Raw genomic sequence first — 24,507 nt, 5'->3', positions numbered from 1 at the left:
TGAAGAAGGAGCCACACCTACACAAATAGGGGAGGAAACCCTACCCAAGTATATGATAGCCCTGAATAAACAACTGAGAGGAACTGCAAAATATGTGGCTGGAGCTCAAAACAGAGATTTGGATGGACCAGTACATGATGTACAACCTGGGGATTATGGGTATGTTAAGTCTTTGGCAGAAAAGACCCTGGAACTGCAGTGGGAAGGACCATTCCAGGTGCTCCTCACTACCTTTACTGCAATCAAGATCAAAGAACAGCAGGCCTGGATCCATCACTCCCGAGTGAAGAAAGCCCCTGAGGAAGTCTGGAAGCTGATGCCAGGTGACAAAGAACTGAAGCTGAAGCTCATCTGGAACCGTGAATATATGGACTTAGAGAAATCATGGACATGATGGAGAAGGTGGTAACTATGATAGCCATTGCCATGGTTGTAACAGGAGCCAGTGCCATACCGCGCAGGTACAACGTAACTGGGATGTACCGGTGCCAAGGGAGGGCCTGTGATCCCCACTCTCGTAGGGCCCTAAATGAGATCCTGAAAGTCACAAATGCACGTTTGTGGGAAGGGAGAAATGTTTGGGGATGTAGCTATGCATTTGTGCAAGGTGGGTTGCATGAGGCTTACCATCCACCCATGAAACTCATTCAGATTAGCTCTGAATGCTGTGACAAATGTTTGAGTAAGTGCCCTAAAAATAGAAGGGTGTGCAATAAGAGAGTATGATCTTGACTTTAGCATCACTCAAGTGTGCACTGAATATCAGAAGAACAAGATCAGAACTACCCCACTAACACAAAAGAAAGCTGTTCCTACCCAAAGGCCAATTATTCCAGAAGCAGAAGTGCAGCCTATAGTTCCTGTGATTACTAGAATTGGGCCGTATGCTATGAAGAAAACAAGAACTCAGAGACTGCTGGTTAATCCAGAATGGTCTCTGAAGCGAGTAGAAATGGGAATACAGGTAAATGCTTTGGACATTCAACTAGAGTATGCCCCATTTCTCAGAAATCCTTTCATGGACTGGACCACTTGGCTTCAAGAATGAATGCCCGCTAACTTCAGGAGTAAAAGAGATCTCACTGGGCTGCTAGGGACTGGACTGGGAGTGCTAAACACCATAGATTCAGAAGTGTTGATGCATAAATTAACCACAGTGGGGAGTGACTTAGTTAAATTACAGCAACCTTTACAATCCTCCCTGCTAGCACTAGGTGACAACCACTGGAAGTTCTCCAAAGTATTGCCAGAAAGGAAGAACACTGAAGAACAGGACGATGAGGTAATAATTAATGCATTAGGCAGAGCCAGTGAAAACATCTCACTAGCTCTTGGGTGTACTCAAGCACAACTGTGGATGCAGTCAGTGGCTGCTGCATCATCAGGGAGGGCAGAGAGGAATATTCTCTGCTGAACTCCACAAAATTGTTTGGGATAGTGCATCCGATATGGAAAGGGATCTTGGTGGACTTTGGCCAACTTCACTTATAACCCTGCGACTAGTAAAGTAACAGCCTTTGTTTTAACAATACGTAATGCATCAGTGAGCTTAAGTCACCCAATAGTTCCCCTGGGACTAAACCATGAAGGGACTGTGTTGTATCCTTCTGAACATAGAACATGGGCACGAGAAATTAGAGGAGAGTGGCAGACCATCAACCTAGAGCCCTGTTCTATGAGGAACCAACTGGGGTACATATGTGAGGGGACATTAGAAAGTGATCAAGACACACGTTTGGACACAGACCAAAGGATTTGCCACTTTGAAACGCATTCAGGCAATCAGACAATGTTGCTTGTATATATAGGACAAGGTTGTATCTGTCTCAGCACAGCATGCCCCACTGTAATGATATGAAGAGATAAGGGGTCTGGAATCAAGATACGACTCGACACGAGGTATGCATCTTGTTCGATTTATTGGAAATTGATAGGCTCTTATATAGCATTGTTACCTGTCCATGCGGCTCAAGCGTACATATTATTGGTTACAAGGGACTGTCCAGGAGCCCTGACTCATGCTGTGAGTGGTGTAAACCAGCTGCTCATGCTTTTCTTGGTTCTACACTCTTTCTGTCCTGCGGTCTGCTGCTATCTTGTGTAATTGCTGCCTTGCGGTTTTGCTGGTATCTCCTGGTGTCTAGCTAGCCTAGTCTGCAGCCATTGTGTAACTGTCCAACTTCCTCTCATCTCTGGTCCAAGGACATTTCTAGGACTGTCTGTTGGCTTCAGGCCTGGGTTATGCACTCCTTGTAAAAGTCCGTGCCCTCTCTTTACTAGCCAGGCAGTAGAAATACTTTCTGTACTAATACTCTCTGCAATGGACCTCCCTATACCTCTTGTCAGTTAAAAGAGTTCTTCAGTGAGTGGGGAATAGAACACAAGAAAGGCATACCTGCAAATCCCACAGGACAATCCATCGTAAAAAGGACACATCAAACCCTCAAAAGAGTCCTCAGTCAGCAGCAAAGAGAAACAAAAATGAAATCTCCAGTGGAAAGACTTTGCAAGGCTCTCTATGTCATCAACTTCCTGAACTCTACAACATCAGAGCCTGACCCCCCAGCACTTCGCCACTTTGCAAATACCACCCAAGCAAAGCTCACTGAGAAACCACCTGTACTGGGGAAGGACCCAAAAACACATCAAATTTCTGGGCCATTCCAATTGATTACCTGGGGAAGAGGGGATGCCTGTGTTCTACTCCCATCTGCTCCTGGATGGTACCCAGGAAAAAACATAAAACCATACCTAGGCACTGCAAAAGCCACTCCCACAAACACTGACAAGAATTCCCCTGAGTCAAACACAAGACCTCCTCAAAACAGACCAGTTCTGCCTGGAGACGAAGACGTTGCCAAATGTCCACATACAGAAAAAAAGCCCATCCCATCACAGGACAGCAGACAAAACAGAAAGCTGAACAACATTCTGCTGCATCAAGCCATAAGCCAGACACAGCCTGAACACAAAATTGTTCTCAGAATTATATGTTATTATCCCTTTAGATCCTAAAAAGCCCTATTATTCCCCTTTCTCAACTCTTACCAAAAACCCCTAACCTTATACCCACTCCCCCATCCTTAGTTTAAGGAAAAAGAAAAAAAAAAAAAGAAAAGAAAGAAAAAAAAAAAAAAGAAAATAAAGAAAAAAAAAAGGGGGGAGGGGAAGGAACAGAGGAAAGGAACAAAGGAGAAAACCCTAACCCTCCCCTCCCACCATCAAGATAACAAATTTTGCTTATATTCCCTATCAGAAGCTCCATTCCTGTCCAGAGATGAAAAATGTCTCCGTTGGTGCTGTCCTCACTGCTGCTTGGATTTCTTCACTGTACCATGTGCCATCAGTTGGATCAGCCCACAGCCTGGCCACAATGTCTGGGTAACCTCAGCAAGGACGTTAAAACAGGATAACATGTGCTTATCCATGGGAAGCATGGATAACCCACTTTCCACATGTCTGGTAGGAATTCCCTTCGCAGCCGATGCCTGGCCCGTCTAAAACTCAGAGCTCCTCCTCACCACAGGTAAGAGACCCAACCTGGTGGGCACCTGGGACCAGTGGACAAAAATGCTGCCCAGTGCTCTCGAGGAACCCCAAGAATTGAACCTGATGGGGTCCTCCAAGGCAACATACTGTGTCAAATTTTACTTTAGGTGTCCAAAAAATAATTGGCCAGAAATTGACCAGACCAAAACCAGATACCAGAAAGACACACCACCAATTAACAAAGCCTATAACCCTCCTGATTGGTGTAATTACACTGCTCGTGTGATCTCTGTAGCCTCTCTTCACCCCAAAGTACTACCCAAGGGAACGTTTCTCATCTGTGGTGACTGAGTATGGGCTGGGATCCCCTCATGGCTACAGGGAGGTCCCTGTACCCTTGGAAAACTTTCTACCCTCACATCAAATATAACCTTGTTACATAACTGAAAAAAAGAAAGTGAATGAAAATGGCACAAAAGATCCTACACAGAATTTGATGAAAATTGCAATCCCAAATTATACGATTGGAACAAACCAAAAAGGATTTCTGTCTCCCTATTCCTACCATGGGTAACTGCAGCTAAAGCCCTTGGTGAAATGAATCACCCTGGGTGCTGGCTCAGTAAGCAAGCCAGCGCTACATCGGCTGCCCTGAGCGATCTTTGAAAGGAAGAAGAGACCACAAGACATGCACCACTCCAAAATCAAGCAGCAATTGACTTCCTGCTGCTTGCCCACGGACACGGCTGCCAAGACTTGGAAGGGATGTGCTGCTTCAATCTCTCTTAATGCTAGGAATCCATCCACGCAAACATCCAGAAACTGAAGGAACTGGTGAAGGACTGAAAAGTAGAAAACAGCCCAGACTGGGTCAATGACCTTTTCAGTCAGTGGGGATATACAGGATGGGTTGCATCTTTGGTTAAGGGAATGTTGTGGATTTTCCTTGTAATTGTCATTGTATTAGCTATGTTCTCATGCCTTTTCCATTGGTTTAAAAGAACTATATGGAACGCCTTTTTTCTAAATACAGAAAGTGGAGTTGTAGCAGGCCCAGGGCCTGCAATGCCTCCATGGCATTCAGCAGCCTAAGACAGGAAATGCCTGGTCATGATGACTGGACCTAAGAATCCCCTCTTCCACCCTCGGACCCTTGCTTATCTCTCTGTAAGCCCACAGTTCACTTTCGCCTCGACCCTCACTAGTGGATTGTTTCTAAAACTCCTGTACCCTATATAAAGCCCTACTTCTGCCCTGTTCTGCAGAAGAGCTGTCCCTGAGACCTTCTCAGAAGACATCAATAAAGACATCTCTGTGGAACCTCACACAGCCTTCTCCTCTCTCTGCCAGCATCTGCCAAAGGCACTCAGCAAGCCAAGAGCTGAAATCACAAATGAGCTGAGAATCACTAAAGAGCTGATCTCACTAAAGAGCTGAGTTTGCTAAGATTGCCTGCAGCTCTGGGGCCTGCCTGAGGGGCCCGGACAGGTCGTGCTGAATTGGACTTCTCTGTCTTGGGCTCCCACGGCAGCCGGGGCCGGGGAGACCCCGAAACGCCGGAGTCGCCTCAGGGACAAGGTGGGCATCGGGCACAGCTGGGACTCCATGGTCTCACACAGCTTTCCCAGCCTGAATGATTCCATGAGTCTGGGATTCTATGAAGGCATGATTCAAAACAGATTTGAACTCCAAATCTACCATATACAAATATTACAAAGGTCAAAATTCACGTGAAAGAAATTAAAGATGATTCTTTAAGATTGAAAGAATCGTATGTCAATGTTGCATATAGGTAAACCCTATAAAAGAAGAGCCTTGTTACCCTTGTAAAATGATGGCTCAGGCCTGCTGCTTGGGCTAAGTACAGCTAACAGCTAGCCTGACAAGTTCCTGTGAGAAAGGAATTTGCACCTGTGAGAGGAAAGACTTCTACCCACATCTTCTATGCAGGAGACAAGAATGGAAACAGCGTTAGAGAGGAAAGGTTTTGACTGACACCTACATGAGCAACTACTAACCAATGAACTGAGTTGCACTAAGTTACTAAGCAATTAAAATGAAACACAATGCCTTCAGAAAACCATAGAAATATGAACTGTGAAGAATAAAGATGGGCTGTTGTGCATGAAGAAATAGGTGTCTTGCCTGTCTCTACAGCGACATGTAAAGACAGCATTGCATGAACTGCCCTTGGGTTTAACATCTTCAGTGAAAAGTTAAACTGGGCCTCTCTATTAAGAAAGGGTTGTTGGTTCAAATGTCCTTGTCCTTGAAGAGAATTCAAAAGCCTTCATAGATATGTTCCTGCTTCTGTAAATACAAACACCTTCTTGTTAACATGTGGAAATATATTCTGATTATCATTATTGACAGGCCAATGGAAGAGAAAAAATAATCAGATTTTGTAGGCTGACTTCTTCCCTCTAATACCTGGCCTTTCTGGCTGAGATGCCAGACTCATGAGCACACTGCTTAATTCTTTTTCAGTTCAAGATGATGCAGAGTTGCGAGAAAAGCTGTGCCTCCAGTGAGGCCTGGCCTTGTACACATCTAGTAAAAATGGTATTTCTGAGTTTGAGGTTTCTCAAAAGACAGATCTTGGCCTTGGAAATGCAACTCTCAGTCAGTGACTGTTGTCAGAATGTGCAATAAAATGCAGCTTGTGCCTCTTCTGTGTTTATCTTTTGTGTGCAGGTTGTAGGGTTTGTTGTGTGTTGCTGCTTTTCCCCTGCTCTTTTCCCCGCAGTGTTTTGGGGAGCAGAGGTGCAGCGGCCCCGGGAGGGCTGTGGCAGCCGAGCCGGGCCAGCCCCGGCGGGCTGGACTCACGGCCGCAGGGCCCTGCTGGGAGATGGAAAATGAGATGATTGGCTCTGGCAATTAAGGGATGAATACTGTGTGAATATTGAGAGAAGCTTTATTGGTGTACAATTATGTCATTGCAGTTTAGATGGCCTCTGTTCTCCCCATAGCTTCCCTGTGGGCAGCGCCTTCCCTCTCCCCTGTGGGCAGCACAGGCCCCGCTCCGGCCCAGAGCTGTGTTTGTGTGCCTTGAAAACGTGGTGCTCTAGGGTTTTTAAAAGTTTATTTTAGTTTCTGACTAAATTCTGATTGTTTTATGTAGTTTTATAGTTACTGGAGAGATTGAAAAGCGGTAAATGCAGCGCCTTATTACCTATCAAATTTTAACATGGTCTGATCTCTTTAACAAGAATGCTAACACATTTGCCATATAAAATGATGCCAGATACTGTCACTAAAAGCTGTTGGGTTGTTCAGCAATATGCTAAATTGCACATTATTTTATTTATTTCCCAGTAACCCTGCACTTTGAAAAGTCTTACTGAATTTCTGTTTCCATGGAATTTGCAGTTACCATGGGTTTTACTCATAACTGATTTACTTCTAAGTCTAATATGCTTGTTACAACTTTAATCCCTCCAGCAGACCATCATGCTGTTATTTCACTTACAGCTTGTTCACCTTTAAGTTGTCTTTTTGTGTTAATAACCTTAGACTGAGTTACATCATGTCATATCTATAACTTTTAAGAATGTTCATTTGAATTCTCTTAAATTAAGGCCAAATATTGTAACGCTCAGTTACCTTCTTGAATAAGGCTAAGTTTTATTAAGTAAATTTTGGTAGATTTTATAAATGTTAAGATTCAGTTTTACGTCATTTCAGCAATGATCTATTCCAGCTTTTTATGGATCCAGTTATGTTCGGTATTAATAGTAATTAACATTGAGTTCTCTTGAGTGTGCTTTTTGTTCTACTAAGGTGATAATGAAATTATGTTTATTAATTTGAAATCCTTTTAGGACTGGGTTTTATTGAGTTCATCTTGTTAAGCTCTATTGATGTCGAAAGGAATTTATATCAGGTTTGAGTGTTATTTAATCTGAGATATCATAAATTTTATGAGTGAGCTGTTCAGTGTTTCCTTTGTTGCATTTTTTCTGTCATAAATACATTCATGTTTCTATTCCTGTTTTTATAGCCAGCTTTTCATATGTTTTACCATCTTTTGGTGTAATTATCTACAAGACACGTGTCATTTCATGATCCTTCTTTTGTTCTCTAGCTACTCATGTATCTCTTAGACCAGACTACCCCTCTAGCTGGGCTCTGCACTGGGGCTCCATGGTTTGACCTAGTGCTGCCTCATGATTTTCAAGTATTTTTCAGAGTTCCAGGAAATGATATCTCAGCTTTGTCAGAAGTCTTCTCTAAACTGATGGTATTGTGACATCTACTCTAAGCAATCAGATGCAGTCCCAATTGTTATTACAGAACCACTCCAACAGTTTGCTGTGTTTAAAGCATCTCCATGCTGAGGAGATTTTGGAGGAGACGGCTATTGGATGATTCATCAGTCTTTCACCCCTAGACCTTTACTCCTAAGTGCTAGTCTTAGGAGCCTTGTTTAAAATTACATTTAGGGAATTCTCTCCCACTTAGAGCTTGGGTGGTGGCCAGGCCTTAGCTCTACCTGGACAGGACATTGCCAACAGACCCAGATGTTTTCTGCATCAAAACTAGATTGGAGTTGCTTTGACTTTGCAATTTCACCGTCTGTACATGACAGTTGAACTATTTTTAAAGGGAGCTTGGGAATTATGATCTGGAAATAATTATCCAAGTCCCCACTGAAGCGAGGTTTGTCAGCTGTTTGCAGACTCTGGGATGATGGTACATTATTTCAGAGATTTCTATTTATTTCATTCCACCTATGTTGTTAGTTTTGTCTGCTATTTGAAATATTCCTGATTGTTGTATCTAAATTATTCCTAATTGCTCTAAGTTTCTTGTCTACTATGTGTATTATTTTACTACGCTGTTTCTTCATACTCATAACAAAAGACATGCATCTCATTCTTAAAAAACAAAAAAGAAGAGGAATGAATGCCTTAAGAACATTCAAATAATGCAATATGTACATGAGAAATTTGGACGACTAACATTTTGAATCATGCAATATTTACATTAGAAACTTGGAAAAAAGGTCATCCCATCTAAATCCCAATCGAGTGTCCACAGGGAAGCCTAATTGATTCATTAACTTCAGGAGAAGAGATGCCTGTGTTTTATCACCAACAGCTCAAAGCAGTCACCTGTTCATTCCATCAGATACTGATCAGCTCTGAAGAAATGAAGGCCAGTGGAAAGAGAAATAACCTCATCCCCTTGCAGCCTTTGTGGCCAGAACAGGAACAGGAGTAGGACTGCCAAGACACAGCTGTGCCTGGAAACTGACAGAGGCAATTGGCCAACAAAAGCCTCATGGCATCATCATGGGACAGTGCTCCTCCAAACCTTCTTCAGTTCTTCCCTGTTCCTGCTCCCAGGAGGACATTCAGTGATGTCCAAGATCAACATTTCCAGCTAATGGACCTTCTCCTACTTCTCAGCTAATTGGAAACAATGGTCATTTCTTTCCATTTCCCTAAGAGACATTGGACATTATTCTTTTGTTTGCTCATGCTGCAAAACCCTGTGTCAATGACTTGACAGAATTGGATAAGTTTTGTTGATTGGAATTGGTCTTTTATGTATCTTATCCCACATCTAACAGATAACCAGTGATAACCTTCATGAGATCATACCCTCCCAAGAGCGAGCTGTTTCAACATCAGAACATAGGAGCCTTTTTAAAATGAACAAAAAGGGGGAGATGTCAGAGACAGGTAGAATAATGATAAAAGAAAGGCCTTATGAAATCAGGCCTTGTTCTGCTATATTAACAGCTGGCCTGTCATCTCTTCTAAGTGCAGCTAAGCAGTCACAAGTTCCCATGTGAAGTTATTTTGAGAATGAGACTTGGTGAACAATCTGATCTGAGGGTGAAAAACAAATGCACCTGCAAGAACAAGGGATTTGTCCCATGAGAATCAGTGAAGAGAATAGGTAACAATACAAAGAATACAACAGAGAGATTTGATGCACAAGTAAAATATATTTTATTATCCAACAGAATAACTGGCATAACTAGTAATAAGAAATCGATTAACTACCTAAAGTTGCACATTAGGTTTGGCAAACTGTATAAAATAAGTTGTGTGAATAAAATAAAGAGTTCTTCTCCAGCTCAGCTGGGTTCTCTGGGATTTTGGTTCCTCCCTTCTTTCAGGCTTTGGCTTCCCCCTTCTTTGGGGCTTTGGGTTCCTTCTTTTTTGGTGCTTTGATTTCCTTCTCTGGGATTTTGATTTCCTTCCTCTCTGGGAATTTGGTTTCCTTCTTTTCTGGAGGTTTGCTTCTCTTCTCTGGAGATTTGGTTTCCTTCTTTAGAATTCTGATTTCCCTCTTTACTAGGGCTTTGCTTTCCTTCTTCTCTGGGCTTTTCATTTCCTTCTTCTCTGTGGCTTTGCTTTCCTTCTTTGGGCTTTTGATTTCCTTCATCTCCGGGACTTTGGTTTCCTTCCTCTCTGGGAATTTGGTTTCCCTTGTTTCTGGAAGTTTGTATTTATTTTCTGGGAGTTTGTTTTCCTTCTTCTCTGGGAATTTGGTTTCCTTCCTCTCTAATGCTTTGGTGTCCTTCTTCACTGGGGCCTTGCTTTCCTTCCTCTCTGGGAATTTGGTTTCCTTCTTTTCTGGAGGTTTGTATTTCTTTTCTGGGAGTTTGCTTTCCGTCCTCTCTGGGGCTTTGGTTTCCTTCTTCTCAGGGAATTTAGTTTCCTTCCTCTCTAATGCTTTTGTGTTCTTTTTCTCTGGGGCCTTGCTTTCCTTCCTCTCTGGGAATCTGGTTTCTTTCTTTTCTGGATGTTTGTTTTTCTTTTCTGGAAGTTTGTTTTCCATCTTCTCTGGTTCTTTGATTTCCTCCCTTGGTGGGATTTTGGTGTCCTTGTTCTCTGGGGCCTTGCTTTCCTTCTTCTCTGGGGGTTTGGTTTTCCCCTTCTCTGCTTTTGGAGGTTCCTTCCCCACAGAGACACCCTTCTTTTCTTTCTTCTGCTTCTCTTTCTCTTTCTGCCTCTCTTCCTCCTCCAAGGCTTTTGCCTCCTCCTCAAGCTTTGGAGACAGCCGCTTCAGCTCCCTTCTGCAGACAAAACAGAAAACATGGCTGAGAGTCACCACCAGAACCTTGGGCTCACTCGTCCTGGCTGGCCCTGCACTTCATTCCTTGACCCTGAGGCCAGGCAGCAGCGCCAGACCATTTCCGTGAATTCTCCTCAACCCACAGAGGTTGGGAACATCCCAAGGGAGGGCAGTGGTGGAAGGGCACCTCCAGGACCAGCCAAACCTGAGCCTTGCCATCAGAAGGGCTTGACTGTGCAAGCTCCCTCTCCAGGCACAGCCAGACACCTCCAGCCCACTGCCAAAGGCTGATCCACCAGCTCTCTGCGCTGTGCCTGAAAACGCCCTTTGTCTCTTGACTTCCCAGTTTCAAGCAGAGCACAGAGTGCCAACGTCTGCTGATCTCTCCTGCAATTCTTACTCAGCTCATTCAGCTCCCTTCTCCCTGGGCAGAGCTGAAGCAAGAATTTAAAGAGTTCAGATTTCACCTGAGGCTTAGAAGCAATTCACATTGATCAGGATGTCAGTTAGACAGGTAGACCATAGGTTAATGATGATTAGATGCTTAAGCCAGAGCTGATTGTTATATTATTTACCATGATGAGCTTCTTGATAGAAGGAAGTGGAGTAAGTGAACTGTTAGAAGAACATACTGAAACCCGTAGAACAATGGTTAGCACCTGGGCTTTATGTCAATCAGTCACTAAGCAGGGGACCTTGGATGGTGCCAGAGGGTCACAGAGACCTGATGAAGACATTCCTGACTTCATCCCTTAAGACCACTGACCCAATTGGAGACCACCAACCCAATTCCAGAGAAGAATTGCACAGGTGTGAAGGACTAATGACCTCATTTTAATACAGAGCAGGGAGGGGAAGTGCTGGGGTTGTGCACATGTATTGTATGTAAGATCCTGGGAAATAAAGAGAGGGCAAAGAACCTTGTACAGCACGGTCACGCCTTGTAGGGACGACTCTGGTGCTGCCAACCGGGGTTAATAAACATACCACTTTCTAACTTTAATGAGTTAGAGAGTCTCTGTCCATGAGCCTCGGTATTAATGACTCATAGCCTGATCCTAAATGAGAATAGTCCTATCAGTCAGAAAGCAAAGGCTGGAGGAACTGCTCTCCTGCAAGACAGGCTCTTGTCAGCCAGATTTCCTGCTGGAAGCCAGCTGTGACCAAGCCAGCTGGTGCTGTCTGCCATGGAAACCATCTGAAGCAGCCTCGTCCCTCTCCTCCCCATGAAACCAACTTCAGCCTGGCCTGAAGGAAGTCCTGATGCACAGGCTTGCTTTAAGCAGCCCCCACTCCCAGCTCACACTTTGCCTGTGTGTCCTGAGCTGGGCTGCCTTGCTGGAGCAGAGCTTCTCCTGTGCTTGCCCACTGCTGCAGCTGAAGGGGAGCCCCAAGGACAGGAGCTTTTATGGCTGCTGTCCCACCATCAGGAGAACCCTGGAAGATCAGCACTGCAAGGACTTCATCTGTGGCAGCACCAGCACCCAAACCAAGGTTTGGTGTGTGCCCCATGCCTGCCCACACCACAATCCCACTGTTTTGGTGAAGAAGGGAGATGATGAAGAAGATGTGACTCAACACCATGGAGCTAAAGACACCTCTAGAGGCAGTGCCAAGGCAGGGCCAGAGCCCAGCTCCCTGAAGGCAGCATCTGAGCCAGGAGGGCTCACCACTAAACTAGAGAAGAAGATGCTCTGTCCCAACAGAAGAAGGTGCTTCCTCTCTTGGGAGCCAGGGAGCTAAGAGTGGCCATCCCTGTGCTGCTTCTGGCCTTTGCTATGCAGCACCTCTGAGCTCAGAGTCCTTGGAGCAGGGAAGCCCTGCAGGGACAGTAACCCATGGAGAGCAGGAACCCATGGCAGGCTTACTCACCTCTCCCTGAGAGGTGCCCCAGAGCCACAGTTGATCTCCTGGGGGCTCGGGGAGCAGCTGACACGTGAGGCCTCCCCGGGCACCAGCACCTCGGAGCTGGGGCCTCCCTCCACGTGGCACAGCGCCGTGGCACTGGAGATGCTGTTGAGGTGGCCAGAGAAGGGCAAGGAGACCTGCTGGCTCTCTCCTGGCTGCAGCACACCTGACACTGGCAGGATACTGGAAGCCTGCATGGAAGACAGGAGAGATGGAGCTGTTGAGCATGGAAATGGATGCAGAAGAGCACCTTGGAGCAAAGTGCAGCTGCAGCCAGAGGGGCCTATTCCCCAAACACTGCCAGAATCACCCTGATCTCATCCTGCATCCATGCCACTGACCAGTGCAGGGACCATGGGGAAAATCTTCTCCCATCCTCACGGGTCAATGCATTCATGAGTACATGACATGAAAGTGAACTGGGATGTCTCCTGGCACTAGAAATTCTCTCTGATGCACAACTTGCCTTGAAAAAGTTTCAAAACTTACTGCTTTTAGAAAAGGAGGAGACTCAGAGTGAGAGCTCTTGGAGCTGAGCAAAGGACTCCCAGCCCAGCTCATCTGACTCCTGAGGCTCTTCCCCTCTCTCTCTGATTTAAATGCTGCTTCCTCAAGGTGCTACAGCAAAAGCTCCTGCAAAACCTTCCTCTGGACCACCTGAGGAGTTGCAGGGGGAGCAGTGCCCTCCATAGGTGCTGCACAGCGTCCTTGGGCAGCCCCACAACGTGTCCTGCACGACCTCTCCAACAACCAGCTGCTCCAGCAGCACTTTGTGCTGGGCCTGCAGGGATGGGAGGCCCCTCTGTGGCCAATGCTCAGGGCCACCAGTGGCACTGGCAGCTCCAGCCCTGCTTGCCACACTGACAGTGTGCAAGGGAGACAGATTCCCTCTTCCCTTCTCCGCTTCCAGGGCAGTGTGCGGTGCGTCCACGCAGCACCTGAATCCCTCCAGGCCTGCTGGGAGGTGAGGGTTTGCAGGAGCTTGTGGTGGCACCTGAAAAACAAGCCATTCCCTACGCCTGCAGGAAGAGACAGCCACTTTGCCAAGTCTCAGTTTGTAAGACAGCTTCAGGGCCAGCAGTGCAAGAGCAGCTCTCGGGTGACAGCAGAGACCTGCAAACAGGGAGTCTGGCTGGGCTGGGAAGAGGGCACATGGAGATCAGGACTCATCCCAGCTTGCTGTGGCAAGGAAGCTGCAGCTCTTCCCATCATGATGCAGATAAAAGCCTCATCTTGCATTGGGAAGGCAACAAGGCAAAAAATGCCACACTCAACACAGGCCTGTAGGATCTGAGTGAGCTTCTCCAAGGAAAACTCTCCTATTTCTCCCTGCCACTCCCCCCATGTCCAGCCACTGGCCCTGCTGCCCAGCCACTGTCAGGGCACAGGACAGCAGGGCAGCAAAAAGGGAGCTCAGCAGGAGCATGACTTGCTGGTGGCAGGCTAAGGAGGCAGCACAAGCAGTAGGTGTACAAGAAAATCTACCTCTGCTCCTGAAGACTGGGTCAAATCCTGCTCTTCAGTCAGGGCTGTCTCCTGCTTTCCAGCCTTGAAGTGCCTCCATCGAGACGCTGGGCAATCCAAACATGTTCTCATCTCCTTTGGTGGCTGGGGATTGAATTTAGGTGGGTGAAGCTCATCTCTGGAAAAGAAGATAACTGTGAACAGAGACCTGCAGTGGGAGGGAGGGAGGGAGGGACACCTGCACCAGCAGCTCCTGGTCAGGATGCAGCCCCTGGCTGGCTGCTGGCACCTTGAACTGAGAAATGCTTTGATCCAGCCCTTCCTAATCCAGGCTGGAGCAGGTCTGCTCTAAAGGCAGCCCAGGAATGACACTGAGCTGCTGCAGCAGCTGCAACTGCTTGCACTGAGGAACTGCAGAGGACAGGGATGAACACCTTGTGGGCATGCAAAAAGCACAGTGGGAGAGCAAAAGACAGAGAAGGCAAGCAAAAAGGGCAGATTTGAGACATCCAGGGGCAGACACAGCCAGCACAGCCAGCACAGCCCCCCCAGGGCCCAACGCCAGAAACTCTGCAGCTCCAGCAGGTATTTATCAGGAATGTTTCCCTGACACTGCTGGGGGCTTGGCTGACATTTTCCAACACTCCCAGGGGACTCAGGTGGCATTCCCCATGCATACAGACATACATACATCGGCTGTAGTGCTGGGATCCTGCCAGACTCCATCAGCCTTGGGCTTGGGGAGGTTTCTGCCAGCCGTCCAGAGCTCCATAACTTTTTTCTCTGTCCCAGGAAGCAGGCAAGAAAGATTTTTAAAAAAAACCCAAACAAACCACAACAGGGAAAACTAAAAAACCTTAAACAGCTCATCCCTGCTCAAGGTATTTCTTTAGGGACAGCTACCACTCTCCAGCTGAAATGCTGGGCTTTTGGGAAAAAAGAAAAAGATAATTACATGTTCACCTCCAAATTTAAAAGGATCAAGGTAAGAGAACCTTTCAAACTACAAAGGATTGGCCCAAAGGTAAAAGCTTTGCAAGAAGTCTCTAGTTATGGCCAGGCTGACAGTTAAACAACTGGTTCCTCTGGTGGGGAGAAACCCTCCTCTTTAAGGTAAGCAGCCTCAGAGTTGAAAGAAACTGTTCTGTCAAACTTCAGGCTCCCTGGCACAGCCTGCATTGCCTGTCCTTCCTGTTCACTGATTTACATGCAGTGCCATAATGGCCCAGGTTCAGATGTTTGGTGCCATTCAGGGAATTTGCCATTGTCATTTCCTTATGTTTTAATCTAAGTTTCAATCCTTGCAACCACTCTTGAAATGCCAGCCTTCCTTTTTTTTACAGAAAGCTCAAGGTTCCCAGAAGTCTTCTGACATCCTCTTTTGTGCTCAGAGAGATGCCATTTTCAAACAGATGTTTCCAAAGTTAACAGCATTTTCAAGAGTAATGCACTAAAGTGACCCTGGATTCCAGCTCAGACCAACGACGTTCTGTGCCAGACACTGAGATTACCACCCGTGAGGCACGAGCTGTTTGTGCCACCCATCCCTCCTGGCCTTCTCCACAGCAGCCTGTGCCTGTTTTCCCCGGCAGAATCCCTGTGCCCTTTGCAGCCTGCCAGGAGCAGCTGCACAGAGGCACACACCTCCCCTGCACTCACCAGTGGGTTTCTCTCATCCCCGAACACGCCGATGAGAACATTGGTGCGATGCGCGCCCAGCGCCTGCACTTCCACCAGCACTGGGATCTCTGCAGTGCTGTGAGGCTGGACAATCCCACAGGGCTTGGGGCTGGAGTAGAGCACAGCAGAGTCCTCCTTGCATTTCTGCAAGAGACACAATGAAATGCAGCTTCAGAGGCACCTCTGAAGAAACTTTACACTCCCTAACATCCACCGCAACAGCAACTGACACACGTGTTTAAAAATGCCCAGGACAAAGGTAAAAGGCACAAACAAGATGCAAGAATTGTAGGCTTAGCATTCCCAGGGGATCCTGCCAGGAGACTGCCAGCACAGGCACTGCTGTCTGTGGATGCAGCAGCTTTCACAGCCCTCTAAGATCTCCCACAAGAAAACACCCTGAAGACTAGAACATCAACTGTTCCCTCAGCAGGTTAAACTGCATCCTCAAGTTTACATTCGGGTAGGATCCTGTTCTCAGCAGATCTTTAAGACTGAATAGAAACCAACAAGGTCACGTCCAAACCCTTTTTCCCCCAATAAGCTCCTCAATAATATTTGAGAGGGGGAGGTGGATGGGATGCCAAACCTGTTCAATAAGCCCGTAGCAGCCAGGCAGGTGGCTGGGATTCCTAATCAGGAACTTCTTCTCGTAGGGCACCTTCAGGAGGCACTCATCATACTGCAGCACGTGGGGGGACACTTGCAGCTTAGGAACAAGACATCTGGACAAAGAGATGAGCCCAGGGGAATCAGAGATACTGAGAGAATGGAGAACATTTACCCGCAAAGATTGTAAAACAGAGCATAACACATTGGTCACTGTCAAATGGGCATTGAACAGCCCTGCAGTGATAAATTGCCTTCTACGTCTTCCCACTCCAACAGGTCTTGTCAAGGAGGGGCAAACCCTGAGAGGCAGCAGCCAGAGGCTGCCAAGTGCCCCAGGCAGAGCACTTTGTCCCACAGCTGCCTCAGCCCCTCCTTTCCCCAGGAAGGCTTGCAAGGACTCCTGTAACACTCCCAGTGACCCATGAGCTCTGGGGGAGCCTTCCCAACAAGGATCAGAGCTCACTAATGCTCAAGGAACACACAACTCCAGTGTCCCAGGAAAAATGACTCCCTTCTCTGCCATGGTGCTGTTGCCCTGCCTGGGAACTCAGCTGCTTGCCCCAGCCTTGGAGGGCACGAGACACCAGCTGCCCTCCAGAGTGGCTGATCAGCCCCTCCCAGGCCCTACAGCTCCCTGGCTCCTTCCCTCCACAGCTCCAGGCACTGACTGTCCCCAGCCCACCTGCTTGACAAAATGGCAGCCCAGGCACTGCCTGGATGGCTCTGCCTGGGAGAGGGAACAGCCCCAGGGAACTGCATCCCTCCTGGCATTCCACTGACACCCACAGCAGCACAGCAGGATGGAATTCTGCTGCAGCAACAACCACTTTTGCTCTCAACGCTGAGAACATTCAAGCTCAGAGTGGGAAGCAGAGGGAAGGAGAAAATCTAGAGCTGAGCTGCCACACCAAGGGCTGCTTTCCCCTCCTGAGACCTTGCCCTCAGCACTCTTGCTGGCAGCCACTTCCCCCCTGCCACGTGCCCTCATGAACAGAACCAGAGCCTGGCTCTCAGCAGGCTGCTTGCTGTGTCCCAAACCAATGCACGGTGCTCGCACCCAGCACAACTCCACCTCTTGCAGCAAGAAGGAGAGGAGGCCCTGGGGAAATTTGTTCCACCTCAAGCACCAAAAGCCAGGCCAAGAAATGATCTCATTCCTGGTGCCTTCAGAAAAGGGCCCAGGACCCTGCTGGGCTGGGAGCAGGGCTGCTTTTCACCACAGGCTGCTGTCCAAGCTCTGCTCTTCTCATGCCCAGCTGGCACAACATGAGCTCATGAACCAGCACTTCTCCTTGGCAGCTGCAGCCAGCAAAGCCTGGGCAAGGCAGGGGCTGGGGGAGGCCAGGGAAGGGCTGGTACCTGGCTGTGATGACCAGTGATGCCACTCCCTTGCCAAAACCCTCCAGATCCACCAGCATTTTCCTGTAGAACTCCATCACCGAGTTGGAACACAGGGTCACCTGGTGGAAGAGAAGAACAGGAAATTCTTCCTTACAAAAGCTCATTATCCACGTGTGATATCCTCTAGCCCTTGAGGGAAGATTTTGTCTTAATTCTGCTGCTGCTCCATGTGTAGAGCACAGTCTCAAAGCAACAAAAGCCTTCTGGCAATAGCAGATGTCTTAAACACACCTTGCTATCAGGGCATAGCTCAGCTACATTAAAACATTAGACTAAAGCTCTATGAACCACTGTATTCAAATTAAGGCCCAATTTCTCATCTGACTACAATGACATAAAAGCAGAAGAAATCTGACTTGAACACAATGAGTTCAGCTTTACAGCAGGAAATGAGGGCAAAGTGTGGCCCAGCAGGTGCTGGGCAGTTCATGGCTGCAGAGATTTTTGTCCCCACTGGAGATTCCTGCAGTGAACACAAATCCTTCTGCTCCCCAGGAGAGGGGAAATCAGACCAAGAAGAAAAGCTAACTGCTTTCTACAATGACATCTCTCTAACAGCCACCTTTTGCCCTCATCCTTGCTCTGCCCACTTGCAATCAAATAAATGGCTCTCAAGAACCCAAGAGTGACTTCTGGCCTTGACCATATGGTATGTGACCTCAGCAAATGATTTTGGAAAGAAAACAGTGCTCCTTGAGGAACATCCCGAGTAAGGCAGCTAGCAGAGGCCTCAGAGCAGTGCAGATCTCTCACTCACACCATGCTCAAAGCTGGCAGCAGAGCTAAAGCCCTCCCACGCTCCAGTGCAGCTGCAGCCCTGGTGCTGAAGCGTCTCTGGCTGCACTCTGCCCGTACCTGGATGTCCTGGTGTCCCTGGGGCAGGATGGTCCCTTGGCTGGGAGTGATGGTAAACTCCCGGGGCTCCACATACAAGTGAACGCCCTTCCTCCAGGCTGGGTCACTGTGGCAGCGGATCTGATCCACGCTGTCCACAGCCGGCTGCGTGCCATCGAACGACATGCGGAGCTGGAACGTCACGGGCACCGGGGAGCTGTTAGTGAGCCGGCAGCGCTGGGTGTAGGGAAAGCCTAGGAAAGGACACCAACATCCATTGAGGCTCCCATTGTGGCCTGACTCCTGCTGGGAATGGCCTGGCACAATGAAAGTGGCACTGGAGTTTAGCTCTGGATTATCTGAACTACAGCTCACCCAGAAGCTGCATGAGGAATGAATCGTCACTCAGTTCCCTTTGACACAGATTGCAGACTGCAGCCTTGAAAATGCCCACTCCTAGCCCTGCTGAACACTGCAAGTTTCTCTCTTGGCGATGGGGAGGAGCTGCCTCACCTGCCCCAAACCAGCACCAGTGATCTCCCAGTGATGAGTGTGCACCCAGACCGAGCATTTCCTCTGAGAATTCAAGGTGTCAAATTCCCTGTTCAGCCTGCCAACACTCCCACCCTTTTCAAGATAGATAAACAGTGAGTCAGCATTGAGAAGAAGCTACAGCAAAAGAAAGTGAGGATGGAATCAGGAACTAGAACGTGAGGCAAAGCAGCCCAATGCAGCTTCTCTCTGCAGGATCCTAAAGGCATCTCTTGGTTTGGGCCAAACAGACTGAGCACGAGACAGCTCAGAGCCCACTCAACTGGGGGCACACCCAAGCCTTGCTTGGAGATTGGCAATGAGGAACCAGGTCCCACCTCACCCAACAAACGGGGACATCACACCCATGCTGCTCACTGGGATTGCTGTCTGCAAGGCTTTACCCCACTGGAGCTCTGGGATTTGCTTTCCATGCTGGAAAGCCAGAGATGTAGCTACTCATGGTGGGGATGTCCTGCAGAGCCTGGAGAGCAGCCACAAGCTGCTCTGCAGTGGACATCTGGCTGGGCTGGCCAGCTCTTTGGGGAGGAGACTTCTCCCTGGGCCTGCTCACCAAGAGGCACTGGAACACAGATGGGGAGAAAAAACAACTGCAGCTGCAACCCAGAGTTTCTCTGTGCCCATCCCAGTGAGCACTGCCAGCTCCAGCAGTGACTCCAGCAGGGGGGCAAGAGAGGCACAACAAGGACAAACACAGATGGCAAAACCTCCAATGAGACTGAGCTCACCGCATGCAGACAACAGTCAACAGTTCCAAAGAAGCAAAGATACAATAGCTGCCTTCAGCTGAAGAGACCTTAGGAATGAAAGCAGATCCAGCAGGATCAATCTCCTGGTTCAGAACCATAGTTCCATCTCTTGCCTTTCTTGTTTCATTTCTTCAAAAAGGCAACTTGACAAGTGCCTCCATGGTGATGCAGGGTGGGACAGAAGCAGCTCAGGAAAGGCAAGTAGTTTCCTTAAAAAGTCCATGACCTTCCTTGTTCTGGGTTTTGGCTTGGTAGTGAATGCTCCCCTTGGTCTGGGAAGGGGGATAGGGGTTTTGGGGGTTTTGGCCCTGGGGGTGGGCTTTTCCCTTGGGGGTTTTTGGCAGCTGTGGCGTGATGCCGTGGGCGCTGTGCAGTGGGAGCTGAGGCTGGGCAGGGAGCGGAGCTTCCCTTCCTCCCGCTCGGGGATGGGAGCTCGGCCGCGTGCTGCTGCGGGAGGTTGTGTGCTTGGCCCCGGCACTGCCCTGGCTGCAGCTCAGCCTGGCACCCACCCTGCCTGCCTTCCCCGCTGCTGCCTGCTGCTCTGAGGCACTGCCCACATCCCCCTGCCCTCTGTCCCTTTGCAAAAGGAGCATTTCCCTCCTTCCCTCCTTCCCTGCCGCTGCCGGATGGCAGGGGATCACTGCCCTGCCAGAGCCCACAGCTTCTCCTGCTGGGATCCTCACTGCACCAAAGGACAAAAACGGGACTTGGCAGCTGGCAAACGTCTGCTCTTGTTCTCTGGGCTCTCCTGATATAGTCTAGGAAAGAACTGTTATTCCTTTTCCCACAGTTTTGCCCGGGAGCCCTGTCATTTCAAAGTATCATCATTTGGAGGGAGGGGCTCATCTTTCCATTCCAGGAAGATCCCCGCCTTCCTTGGCAGACATCTGTCTTTTCAAGCAGGACAGAGACACCAGAAAATCCTGACTTTCTATGCCTTGCTTCTGTTTGATCTGACAATGGCCAAATGCTCCCTGCGGCACCAGCAGCCCTGCAGTTCCCACCCTGAAGAGGCTGCTGGGGCAGAGCAGGAGGGAGGGATGCTTTTCTCTCGGAAGGCACAGATCCCTCCCGCTGTGTCCCAGCCCAGGCAGCACTCACCAAAGGAGATGTCCCCGAAGTCGAGCTCAGGGAGGTCGAAGTGCAAACTCGGTCCAGTGACGCTGCCCCTGCATGGCGAGGACAGAGCAGGAAATGCCTTGGTTCAAGGAATTGCAAAGCTCCGGCTGGCGTGGCTCGGGGGCACCAACCTGGTGTCAGGGCACCGTGCCTTTCAAACCAGCACACACCATGTGCTCAGCACAGTGCCCCTGGGCACAGGAGGCAGCTAAAGCCAAGTGGCCAGCAGCCAACAGCCACTGATGGGCTCTGGGCACAGGGCAGGCAGGAAAAGCCCCCGGGATGCTGCTGGTCCCATGAAGGACCCTGAACACACAGCCAGACATGGCTCCGGGCCTCACTTTCCCCATCTGCAATGGGATGGACATCAAGGTGTCCCCACAAACTTCTGTAACCAGCCCTGCCAGCCACAGGTTCCTGCTTTGCTACTTCTTAGCTGGAACTGCTGTTCCCATGGAGGAGCTTTCTCAGCAGAGTTTGACCCACACCATCATTACAGACACAGTTCTGAGCCATGAACCCAGGGCAGCCCCAAACATCCTCTGAAAAGAGCAGCAACACTTCTACACAGGGCACAGATGAATCCTAGAGGAAAGGACCAGCTTGTCAGCAGTGCACCAGCTGGCACAGCCAAGAGCAACAGCTTCAACAACCAAACAAGGGGGTCCTGAATCTAGCACAGCACCTCACCTGTCCTTGAACTCAGCAGACACACTGCAAAAGTCACCAACACCCACTGAAAGCAGCACTTGAAGCTGCACAACACTCCCCAGTTGATTTCATGGCTGATGCCAATCCATGCCCACTCTGCCTTGTGGTTAAAAATCCAGGCCCAGTGACCTGTGCCTTCTGTTGGATTCACAGCACTGCCCCTGGCTCTGCTCCACACATCTCAACAAGAGACACCTGCCCTTGCTCAAGGAGAAAGCTGCTGATGCACAAACATCCCATCACCAGTTTAGGGGAGGGACAGAGGAGAATCAATTATTGGATGGTGGAAGGTTCCCTCTTGATCTCCAAAATAAAAAAGCAGCACTTTTCCTCCAAAAACAAAGCCATCATCATTCTTTCTCCACTGGGGGCAGACCTACTCACCACTTTGTTCTTGCAAAGTAATAACTTCCTTGTTCTTTTTCATCCATCTCCCTTATCTTACTGCTATAATCCAGTGCAGATTGCTTTCATTTCTTCACTGCCTTGCCCCAGTGCCTCCCAAGAGCAGCAGCCTAGTTCCAAAGCTGCAGAGCAGCCAGCATCAGCTCTCCTGCTCCCACTGCATTATCCTAGCAGCACAAGGCTCAGGCTGGCAGGGACAAGGCCTCGTGCTACTGTGGTGCTGAGCACTGAGCTCTGCCTCCCCTATCATCACCCCTTGTCCCTTGTGCTGGGCCAGGATGATCTCTTGCCATGGCACCAGCCTAGGGGATGATGCCCAAGTCCTTGGCACAGTTCCTGCTGCACAGTTCCCTGACTCCCACATCAGCCCTTGCCTGGCTGTGCACAGGAGGCACCAGAGCACTCTGGGCACAGCAGCTGGGAGCACGGCTTGTGCCCCACAGCATGGCCATGAGAGGTGAGGTGAGGCTGCTGCTGCCCATCTGGCATGGATTATTGACAGAAGTTTTTAAAAGCACTGCTGCTGCTGCAGAATGCCCCAGGCTGGCCCATCTCCAAAGCCCTGGGGGCCCTGCACCTTGTTCAGCTGGGACATCCCAGAGCAGCTGCTGCCCAAAGCTGATCCATCCCACTGCCTGCCATGGCCCAGGGCAGAGGGAGATCCCTGCAGGGAGGAGTCATTCCAGCTCCAGGTACCACACAGGGCAGGAGGCATCCTCCCACTAAAGCAATGCCAGCATCAGAGCAGAGATGAAGACCTCAGCAAACACCTTTTCTCTCTGCTCCACCCCAACAGGAGGCAGCTGGGGCATGTCCCAGAGACAGCTCCAGATGTGCCCACCAAGCTCCCAGGGTCCTTACTTGATGGTCAGGATGGCAGGCGTAGGAGATCCAGCCACACTGAACCGGAATTCTTCCTCAAACCTCCCCAACACGGTGGCACTGAAGGAGATCTGGAGAGTCTGGCTCCCACGTGCTGCAATGATGCCCTCCTGAGGTGCCAACTTGAAGCCCAAGCCCACCTTTGTGGCTGAAGGGATGCAGCTGAAGGGAGCATCAAGAGCTCCTTGGTTGATCAGGTTCACCTGCAGCAGCAAGAAAGCCAAGTGGAAATCCATGTGGAATCTTCCCTTCTTGGGAGCTATTGTCTAAGGATGCAATGAACAGCCAGGAAAGGCAGAAGATGCTTTGTGCTGCTGAAAGGCAGAAGTCAAAAGATACAAGAGGACAAGTTCTGCCTTTGGGTTTTCATGCAAAGCAGTGGCAGCTGCACAGACCTGCAGTCACCCTGGGCTTATCCCATGGACACAGAGCAGTGCACCTCTGGGCAGCATCACCCAGCTCATGGAGACCTGGCCCTGAGAGCAACGTGGGGTGATTGCAGCTGCCTAGTGAATCAGCACTGAGCTGCTGCTGCCCCAGCCAGCACAGCTCCAACAGCACCATCCACTCATTCACCTTTTCCTACACCGTGGAAAGAAGACATTGGTAATGAGGCATCAGCATCAAAATGTACAGACAGCACCATCTTTTGGTAGAGAAAACTCAAGGTGTCTTTCTCTTCCCCAGCCAAGCTTTTGAAAGTGTCTGCCCTGATGTAGTGCCTCATTTTCTACCTCTTTTCAGTTGCTCTCTTGTGGTTTTTTTGCAAGCTTAGCATTATTGTGGGGGAAGCAAAGAGGAAGAAAAATCCTTTTCTTTATTCCCAGGACCACTTTTCTCTTTCCAGAGCCAGAGATGCACCAAGGCTGAAGTGAGTGACTGCCAGCAAGGGACAGAACTCCCAAGGCTTTCCTGGGACTTCCAGGAATGAGCAGGAGACCCTTGACTGGAAGCTGTTGGCAGTGGACTGAAGCTCAAAGGCAGCCAGTTGGTTCCAGCTGCTTCTGCAGAGCCCAGTCCAAAGGTGCCTTGTGTCTGGCACTGCCACCTGCCAAGGGCTTGTTTTGCAGGAAGCCTCCCAGCTGATCCCTAAGGAAGGCTGCCCAAAAGCAGGGGCTGGGCCTTCATGAACAACAGACACACCTTTCTGACCCCCCAGACTGGACCAGCACATCAAATATTCCCTGCTCACAACTGCCCAGCTTGGCAGGAATTCCACAGCTCCACCAGGCTTGCTGCTGCCTCAGGAGCCATCAGCATCCATCCCCAGCCCTGCTGCTCACCTCACAGACATGGGGGGTGTTGACAAAAATGTCCCCAAGCTCCAGAGTGTCACAGCTGAGCTCAACCAAGGGTCCTTGGCCTTCCCCTCTGAGCTGCAGGGGCAGCCTGCTCTCACGGCCTGGGGAGAGATGTCCATTTCAGTACAAGCATTCCCTCTGTCACACTGTCTTTTCCAGGCTGCCTCAGCGCTAGTCCCTGACTCTGAGCTGGATGCTACCAGCTCCTGATGCTGCAGGAGAAGATATGGACCCTTCTCTTCCCTCAGCAGATATCCCTTGGGGCTGACTTCTAATTCCTAACCCATTCCTCGGGCTGGTTTCCAATGGGAGCCACCAGTTTGCTGAGTTTCAAACATCTCTGGGGTCCTGGAGTGGCAGGCCAAGGA

The 24,507-nt window shown here is 49.2% G+C and overlaps 1 protein-coding gene and 1 pseudogene across 1 annotated transcript; both read right to left on the bottom strand.

The window, feature by feature from the left end:
• The window catches only part of LOC135292575 (zinc finger protein 208-like), an 837,577-nt pseudogene that overhangs the window by 5,639 nt on the left and 807,431 nt on the right, over positions 1 to 24,507 (bottom strand).
• Positions 9,464 to 23,074, bottom strand: LOC135292485 (hydrocephalus-inducing protein-like). The gene is made up of 10 exons (XM_064406687.1): positions 22,818 to 23,074; positions 20,823 to 20,890; positions 18,442 to 18,674; positions 17,545 to 17,645; positions 16,163 to 16,298; positions 15,553 to 15,717; positions 14,585 to 14,676; positions 13,915 to 14,071; positions 12,394 to 12,620; positions 9,464 to 10,522 (listed from the first exon to the last, which is right to left on the bottom strand). Exons 1-10 carry the CDS (start codon positions 23,072 to 23,074, stop codon positions 9,616 to 9,618), a joined length of 2,343 nt encoding a protein of 780 aa, XP_064262757.1. The 3' UTR covers positions 9,464 to 9,615.

The sequence above is a fragment of the Passer domesticus genome, unplaced genomic scaffold (genome assembly GCF_036417665.1).
Source record: "Passer domesticus isolate bPasDom1 unplaced genomic scaffold, bPasDom1.hap1 HAP1_SCAFFOLD_37, whole genome shotgun sequence".
NCBI lineage: Eukaryota > Metazoa > Chordata > Aves > Passeriformes > Passeridae > Passer > Passer domesticus.
The sequence above is the reverse complement of the archived record's forward strand: the minus strand, read 5'-3'. Positions and strand labels throughout refer to the sequence as shown.

Coding starts and splice junctions, on each gene's coding strand:
- LOC135292485 (XM_064406687.1), bottom strand. CDS start 23,074: ATGGATTTCCACTTGGCTTTCTTGCTGCTGCAGGTGAACCTGATCAAC. Junction 18,675..20,822: donor CTTCGGGGACATCTCCTTTG/GTGAGTGCTGCC, acceptor GTCCTTTCCTAG/GCTTTCCCTACACCCAGCGC. Junction 16,299..17,544: donor TCACTGGTCATCACAGCCAG/GTACCAGCCCTT, acceptor CTCTTTGTCCAG/ATGTCTTGTTCCTAAGCTGC.